The sequence below is a fragment of the Megalobrama amblycephala genome, linkage group LG1 (genome assembly GCF_018812025.1).
Source record: "Megalobrama amblycephala isolate DHTTF-2021 linkage group LG1, ASM1881202v1, whole genome shotgun sequence".
Taxonomy (NCBI): Eukaryota; Metazoa; Chordata; class Actinopteri; order Cypriniformes; family Xenocyprididae; genus Megalobrama; species Megalobrama amblycephala.
Genome location: NC_063044.1, coordinates 4533951 through 4542824, shown reverse-complemented (window position 1 = coordinate 4542824; position 8874 = coordinate 4533951). Strand labels below are relative to the sequence as shown.

At 43.6% G+C, this 8874-nt stretch overlaps 1 protein-coding gene across 1 annotated transcript; it reads left to right on the top strand.

The window, feature by feature from the left end:
• The first annotated feature begins 4833 nt into the window (after positions 1 to 4833).
• LOC125256253 (tripartite motif-containing protein 16-like protein) lies at positions 4834 to 8631 on the top strand. The gene is made up of 4 exons (XM_048172114.1): positions 4834 to 4895; positions 5203 to 5362; positions 7319 to 7366; positions 7598 to 8631. Exons 2-4 carry the CDS (start codon positions 5284 to 5286, stop codon positions 8113 to 8115), a joined length of 645 nt encoding a protein of 214 aa, XP_048028071.1. The 5' UTR covers positions 4834 to 4895; positions 5203 to 5283; the 3' UTR covers positions 8116 to 8631.
• The last annotated feature ends 243 nt before the right edge of the window (positions 8632 to 8874 follow it).

Below are 8874 nucleotides of genomic sequence, written 5' to 3'. Positions count from 1 at the left end.
CCTCACTTCTCTAGCGCATCGCAAACATGCTGTGACTGTGTTCGTGGGTGGTTTATGTTTAGTAACAACATGGCCACGTCGGCGCTCAGTGCGCTGTGTGTCATCCAGTTAGACGGCCAGGTTCACTGTCCAACATGGCTGGTAGCTTCTGGGTGGATTGCTGGTCCTTTTCATGGGAGACCTAGCATTTCAGTCAGGAGTCCAACAGAGGATCAGATGTCGATTGCTGCATTGGAGAGAGGATTGTTAGGCTCTGGAAATGAAGATGAGGCTTAGCGTCTCATGGTTGTGATGTGTGCTCATGCTGAATCAGATTCAGAGTTGACAACCATGCTTTCCCGGGCCCCTGGGGGCATAGTGCGACGTGTACTCACCTTGCCCCACCCCCTGTCCTTAACCTGGAAATGCATGAAAAACTTGGCAGTATGGAAGCCTTTTGGTGCCAAATATGGAACACCAAAAGGGCCATAATCTGCATTAAATGTTTTTCCTCTCTCACTACCCTCGATGGTGGGGTGGCAATGCTATGGGCACAGCACCTCTGCCCTGCATGTGTCGCGGCCCCCGGCGAGACTGTGGAAGGCCAAAGCACTCATTGTATATGTGTAGTTCTGAGTCAAAGTTGAGCTACGCATAATGCAAGTCATAGTGCAGGCCCCTGGCCAGATGATGTCCACCATGGTGGTCCAAAAAAAAACCCTGGCCAGCCTTGCAGAGGTGTGAGTTGTCATCAAAGTGCACTTTCTTGATGCTCTCATCTCACAAGCTGGCCTAAAACCCAGCCCACTCAGTCCACAGCAAAGCCCGGTGGTTAGCGAGAAGCAGTCCTGAAACGGGCGACCTGGAGCAGAGGTAGACAGTTCTTTGGGAGATGATGCCCGCATCACTCTTTCCACCGGAGGAGGGCCAGGTGGAGAATTTTTGGTTCCGTTCTGTTCCGCCGCTGGCTCTCCGATACTCAATGCAGGGGTGCATTGAGTATCGGAGACTGGAGTCCGGGGAGAGATAACCAGGAGAAGTGCACAATGACAAAACAGCCTGCAACGATCTGACAAACACAACACGTTGGCACAAACATTAAATAGCACGCTGAAACAAGACACAGCTGACAACAGATCACAATCAGTTGTAATGAGGTGACGCCCACACACAATTACTATCGCACATACACACACACAACACACGAGGGCGAGTCAGTGAATCCATGAACCGTGACAGGACACCTCCCAGGTGAAAAAAAGTACTTCTATAATGTACTTAAAGTGCTCTATTTTCTATCTACACTAAAATTGTACTTAAGAAGTATTAAAGAAGTATTTTTAGTATATTAAGATAATCTTAAGAACATCTAAGTGTACTAAACTGTGCTATTTTGAGACACCATGAAATATGAACTAAAATGTTTAATATACTATCTCTGTATTTAAAACGTATATAGTGGCCATTTGTAGTACACTATGGGTTCAAATATAAGTGGTATCTAAATAATTTTTTTTTAAGTACAGAAATAGTATATTAAAAGCATATTTTAGTTCATATTTTATGGTGTCTCAAAATAGCACAGTTGAGTACACTGTTCTTAAGATTATCTTAAGTACTAAAGAAGATTTTTTTAGTATATTACGTACAAAATTAGTGCACAAAAATAGAGCACTTTAAGTACATTAAAGAAATGTACTCTTTTTTTCACCTGGGGCTACGCCATGCTATGCCATCCTCAGCCCTCTCTCACCTTGCCAGCAGGTGGCAGTATGAAAGTGTCGAGGCTGCCCCTTCTGTGCTGTTTCCCATACACCCTGTCAACTGCCAGATTCCGACCCCACATTGGGCCGCTATGCCGTCCAAGTTGGGTCCCAGCACTCTACCTCGCTGCCCCATGCTGGGTACATCTATGGTGTTGTTTGTCCCACTGGCTTGGAGTCTGGAGGCCTGGTTAGCGCTTCCCAGCCCGTCCCGCTGGCTCATCTGTACTATCAGACTAGGCTATGCGATTCAGTTCGCCTGGTGACCGCCGGTGTTCAGGGGTGTCCATTACACTTGCGTGTCCCTGGACAGTGCACCTGTTCTTTGGGCAGAGATTGCTGTCCTCCTGGCGAAGGATGCAATCGAGCCAGTCCCTCCAGCTGATATGAAGTCAGGGGTTTACAGCCCCTACTTCATTGTACCGAAGACAGGCGGTGGGTTACAGCCAATCCTGGATCTGCGTGTCCTGAATCGGTCCCTTCACAGGCTGCCGTTCAAGATGCTTACGCAGAAATGCATTTTCGAATGCATCCATCCCCAGGATTGGTTCGCAGCAATCGACCAGAAGGATGCGTACGCCTCGATTATGCCTCGACACAGACCCTTCCTCTGTTTTGCGTTCAAGGGTCGGGCATATCAGTACAAGTCCTACCCTTCGGGCTGGCCCTGTCGCCCCATGTCTTTACTAAAGTTGTGGAGGTGGCCATTGTTTCGCTCAAGGAACAGGGCATTTGCATTCTTAACTACATTGACGACTGGCTCTTTCTGGCCAGCTCGCGAGAGCAGTTGTGCGAACACAGGGACATGGTGTTAGCTCACCTCAGCCGGTTGGGTCTTCGGGTCAACTGGGATAAGAGCAAACTCGTCCCCTGGACTCGGTCGCCCGGACAGCGCGCCTCACAGAGGAGCGTGTCCAGTCAGTGTTGAACTGCCTGAGTTTACTCAAGCGCAGGGCAGCGGCCCAACTGAAACTTTTTCAGAGGCTCCTGGGGCATATGGCATCTGCAGCCGCATTCACGCCACTCGGATTGCCTCATATGAGGCCGCTACAGCACTGGCTTCATGGCCGGGTCCCGAGATGTGCGTGGCAATGCGGTACGTTCCGTGTCCCTGTAACACCGAACTGCCATCATACCCTCACTCAGTAGTCGGACCCTTCTTTCCTGTGGGCAGGAGTTCCCCTTGAACAAGTGTCCAGGCATGCTGTGGTCTCCACAGATGCCTCTGCTACCGGGTGGGGAACCACGTACAACGGGTATGCAGTATCGGGTCTATGGACGGGGCCCCAACTGCATTGGCATATCAATTGCCTCGAGTTGCTAGCAGTACGTCTTGCACTGTGACTGTTGCATACATCAACCATCAGGATGGTCTACATTCCCGTTGCATGTCGCAACTCACACGCAATCTCTTGCTATGGAGTCAGAAGCATCTGAGATCGCTTCGTGCCATTCACATCCCAGGCGTGTTCAACCATGCAGTCGACAAGCTCTCACGGTAGCCTCCACTTCCGGGTGAATGGAGACTCCATCCCCGGGTGGTTCAGCTGATTTGGCAATGCTTTGGGGCCACACAGATAGATCTGTTTGCCTCTCTGGACACGTGATATGCCGCTATTGCTGCACATCATGATGCAGTTGATGGTAAGTCTTTGGGGAAGCACGACCTGATCGTCAGGTTCCTGAGGGGGGCGAGGAGACTGAATCCACCTCGCCCTTCCTCTATACCCTCTTGGGATCTCTCCCTGGTACTTACATCTCCCCGGGGGTCATCCCTTCGAGCCTTTGTAGTCAGTGGAGTTAAAAGTACTGTCCCTTAAGACCGTCCTTCTGGTTGCATTGGCTTTGGTTAAGAGGGTAGGGGACCTGTATGCATTTTCGGTCGACGAATCGTGATTGGAATTCACGCCCGGTGACTCTCACGTTATCCCGAGACCCCGGCCTGGATATGTGCCCAATGTTCCTACCACTCCCTTCAGAGATCAGGTAGTGAACCTGCAAGCGCTGTCTTCGGAGGAAGCAGACCAAGCCCTGTCTTTGCTCTGTCCCGTCCGCGATCTGCGCCTGTACGTGGATAGAACGCGAAGCTCAGCTCTTTGTCTGTTACGGAGTCCAGCAGAAGGGAAAGGCTGTCTCCAAACAGAGCATGGCCCACTGGATAGTGGACACCATCGCCTTGGCTTATCAGTCCCAAGGCGTGCCTTTCCTGCTCGGGTTAAGACCTCACTCCACTAGAGGAGTTGCCTCTTCCTGGGCGCTGGCGCATGGCGCCTCGCTGACAGATATCTGTAGAGCTGCGGGCTGGGCGACACCCAGCACATTCGCTAGATTCTATAGCCTTCGTGTGGAACCGGTATCTTCTCGTAGTGTCGGCTTGCTATGCCACTCCTGCCCCCTGGACCGGATACGTGCATGCCTTTGCTCCAGTCAAGTTCCCCACTTGGTGAACTCTGTTGAGTTCCTCCACCACCCCTTGTAGCTTTGACATTGTGATGCTAAAATTTTTTGATGCTAGGCCAAACATCCATCACCGACATTGATGTTTGGCTGGTTGCCATATGCTGTGACCCCTCCAGTGAGTGAAGAACGGTACGGTTCGATTTTTTTACCGAGAACCGTTGCACTCCTACTACTGACATACGTCTCCATTCCCTCCTTCAGGGAACGAGGGTTATATACGTAACCAAAACATTTTCTGTCATTTCCTGTTAATGGTTTGTCCTCCAGAAACAGCTGAAGGAGACGCAGATGAAGATCCGTCAGAGAATCCAGCAGAGACAGAAAGATCTTCAGCAGCTGAGAGAGGCTGTGGAGTCTCATAAGGTGAGTCTGGAGAAGAAGAGAAGTTTGAGACGTCTCAGTTTGGACTCTGTCAGTCCTGCTGAAGTTATTGTGTGATTGTGATGTGTTTCCTAACAGCGCTCTGCACAGACAGCAGTGGAGGACAGTGAGAGAATCTTTACTGAGCTCATCCGCTCCATTGAGAGAAGCCGCTCTGAGGTCACACAGCTGATCAGAGATCAGGAAAAGGCTGCAGTGAGTCGAGCTGAAGGACGACTGGAGCGTCTGGAGCAGGAGATCAATGATCTGAAGAGGAGAGACGCTGAGCTGGAGCAGCTTTCACAAACACATGATCACATCCATTTCCTGCAGGTAACAGAGATCTAGAAGAACAGGATCATAGTGGACTTGAGCAGGAGAAACATTTCATGAGAGCAGAATGAGACCAACTTAAACAGGAGAAAAAAGCACTCTAAAGTTCAGCTAATTTAATGTAATAACAATTTAAACTTCCACATTCATTTAATTGCAAATAACATGCAATGTTGAGCTGATTGTGTGAAAGTGCTGGACTGAAGTGAGTCACTGGGGATAAATCAACAAGAGTCGCACATATCTGATAGTGCAGGTTATTGGCTGAAGTGTGGAGCTGATGAGTTTTGATTTGTGTTTTCTGTAGAGTTTCCAGTCTCTCTCAGCACCTCCTAAATCTACAGACAAACCCGACGATCCCTTCAGTTCTCTCTTCTCTTTTGATGGCATGAGAGAATCTGTCCATCTGCTGAGAGACAAACTGGAGGATTTCTGCAAAGAGGAGATCAAGAAGATCTCTGACAGAGGTAAAGTCCTGTGCCTCTTTATAAAGATCTAAAATGTGAACATATGAAATTTTTTTGAAATATTCCTACTATTTATAAAACATCACAAAAGTGATAAACATTGCACAAGTGCAACGAATTAGCTCAAATTTTGGGTGAAATATATAAATATAAATATATCATATCAATATATCATACTGTGTTATGATTAATCATAACGCAAATCGACCAAAAAGGGAATTGTGTATAGATAATCAGTTACAACGGATTATCACCAATTATGAATATATATATATATATATATATATATATATATATATAATGAGCAGCAACAGAGACAATAAAAGTATATCTATAATAGGTTTAATAGATACAAACTACGAATATATGACTAAAACATAACAAAGGAACATACATAGAATAAAACAAAAGTAAAGTCAAGAAAACAGAAGTGATCAAAGAAATGGCAAATTACAAACAGTTAAAACCTTTGAGAGCCAGCACGGAATCAGTTCAGCAAATGTAAGCTTTGAAAGCAGCAAGAAATATTTCTTATACTTGCATAGGCAATTGTGGATGCTGTAGTTCAAAAGATGCACGTCGTTCTGCAGAGGTTTCAGTGCGTTCCAAGCAGGATCTTCGGCGGGATGTTCAAACAAGGTTTAACAAAGTAAGATGGCCATTAAAACAAGAAAGAAGAAATGGAAAACAAAGTAAAAGCAAGCCTCTGGTGAAGACGTGTTGGTTCGTTATATAGCAAAACATCTCCACTCCTCTCAAGTTTTGACTGGCCAATCGCCAGCATGAATCCTATATTGGGAAATATCTACTTTGTCTGGTTTTATGGTCTCTGGTGCATAATTTATAATGTGTCAGATCTGGGTACGTTATTTCTCAAAAGTACTTTAAATGTAGAATGAAACATTTTATAGTAATCATAACATACAAAGTTGATTAAAGCATTTCGTAGGGGTTTAGAACAAAACCAAACATGATAGGATGACAAACACATTAAGAAAGCACACATATGATTACAAGCATTTAAACTTATTCTTGAATAACTAAAACTCACAACTAGGCCAATTACACATGGGGACATGCATACATAAAGGGATGCACCATGTATTTTCTAGAAAGGATGGTTAACTTCTAAGTTAGATTATAATAGTTTTTCTCTATATAGGTATGTGTGTGTGTATATTGGGTTGTCTCCTGGTATTACCCAGTCTGCCTCTTCCCAACAGGAGGTCAACCTATCACCTTTGGAAGCTACCATAGGGGCCATAAGAAAGTTCAGTATGTTTGTGGTTAGTTTCTTTGGGGGTAATAAAATGTGACAACAGGCATTGTGGCCAAGACCAGTCAAAGCCATGTGGTGAATTACAGGAGGGGGGTCAAACGTTACAGCTTAACAATACTTAGAGTTGACTCGATCATTTGTAATTTACATCCAGATGCTGCTCAAGAAATAATCGTAAATGCATCCCACTTCATAAATAACAGTTAATCTTTAATTCAAATGCAATGTGAACAAGCACATCGGACCCACTTTATATTAAGTGGCCTTAACTACTATGTACTTACATTTAAATTAATCATTTGATACAATGCACTTATTGTGTACATACATGTTTTTACATTGTAGTTATATTTTAAAAACACCTGCATGTAATTACATCTGTAATTAATTTCTGTAATTACATTTATAATTACACTGTTGACCCATTCCTTACACATTACCCCTACCCTTAAACCTACCCATACCACCAAACCTGTCCCTAACCTTACCCATATCCCACCTCAATAGCAGCAAATGTGTTTTGCAATTCATTATGAACACAATAAGTACATTGTACTTATTTTTTGATGTAAGTCCTTCATCATATCATACAACATATTAGAATCATCTAGAAATGTCTTAATGGATTTAATCCTGTCATTTCTCTTCACATTGTTCATGTCTGTTTATTTCCACAGTCACTTTCACAAACATGAATCTCAAAACCAGGAATGACTTCCTACAATGTAAGTCACTGAGAAAACAAGAAGAAAAACTCACTGAATGTGGTCATGTTCGTCCTGTAGAAGGTGAAAGAAATTATGAAGAGTTTTATAATTGATCGTGTAAATGATGATTTGCACAGGATATCTGGTCAGCTGTACTGAGATACTGATGATACACTGAACATTGAGCCATGAAGAGTTTAGATACATTAAAAGATTAGATTCATAATTCTGATTGTTTCTCTCCATCAGATTCACATCAGCTCACTCTGGATCTGAACACAGTGAATAAACACCTCCGTCTGTCTGAGAAGAACAGAGTGATTACATACACTCGCACAGTCCAGACATATCCTGATCATCCAGACAGATTTGATGTGTATCAGCAGGTGTTGTGTAGAGAGAGTGTGTGTGGACGCTGTTACTGGGAGATTGAGTGCAGTGGGGATTATGGTGTTCGTATAACAGTGTCATATAAGAGCATCAGCAGGAAGGGATCAGGTTACGAGTGTTTGTTTGGACGTAACGATCAGTCTTGGAGTTTGGAATGTACCTCCTCCAAATACTTATTCATACACAATAAAATAGAGACTGTTCTCCCTGCAAAATCCAGTCGTAGAATAGGAGTGTTTGTGGATCACAGTGCAGGAACTCTGTCCTTCTACAGCGTCTCTGACACAATGAGCCTCATCCACTCAGTCCAGACCACATTCACTCAGCCGCTCTATCCTGGGTTTAATGTTTGGTCTGGATCAATGGAACTGTGTTGATGTATCAGAAAAGATGGAGAAAGATTCTAATACTTTGAGCTGCATGATAAATCAGTAACAGTGAGATGTTACAGAGTCTCTTATTTTCTCTTCATTACATTAATACTACAGATGAACTTCTATAACTGAATAAATGTGTATGAAATCATCATATATAGACAGTAAGAACAGTGTGTGTGTGTGTGTGAGAGAGAGAGAGAGAGTTTTGAGTTTTACAAACTCTTTATTAAAACAGTTCTATAAATTTAAGTTCTTCAAATTACCTTAATTCATGTATAAAAAAACAACTCATTAAGTACAGTACACATATCAACATCACTACACCATTCAATCTTAAAAACATTGATTGCATTCATCAATTTGTAATAACTGAAATCAACAAGAATTCTTGATTTGAACATATTCTTAAAAACTGCTACAATGTGCTGTCCATTTCTCTGTTCAATTTTATTTCTTCTAGAATTATAAATTACCATTTTGGCTTGACCAACAATAAAGTTAATTAATTGACACCTATATTTCTGTAGTTTACTGTACTTAAAACCCAGTATAAAACATTTCTTTGTAAAAGAAATCCCTAATAAAGAAAACAAAAAAATCTAAGAGATCAAAGAGCAGAGAAAGTCTGTCACAATTCATAAAACAATGAAAAACTGTTTCTCTCTGTGTAGGACAATTATCATTTATAGAGGGATTCATTTGACACAAAAGCATTTACAGCTATGGCACCGTGCAAGATTCTCCACTGGAGATCCCCTG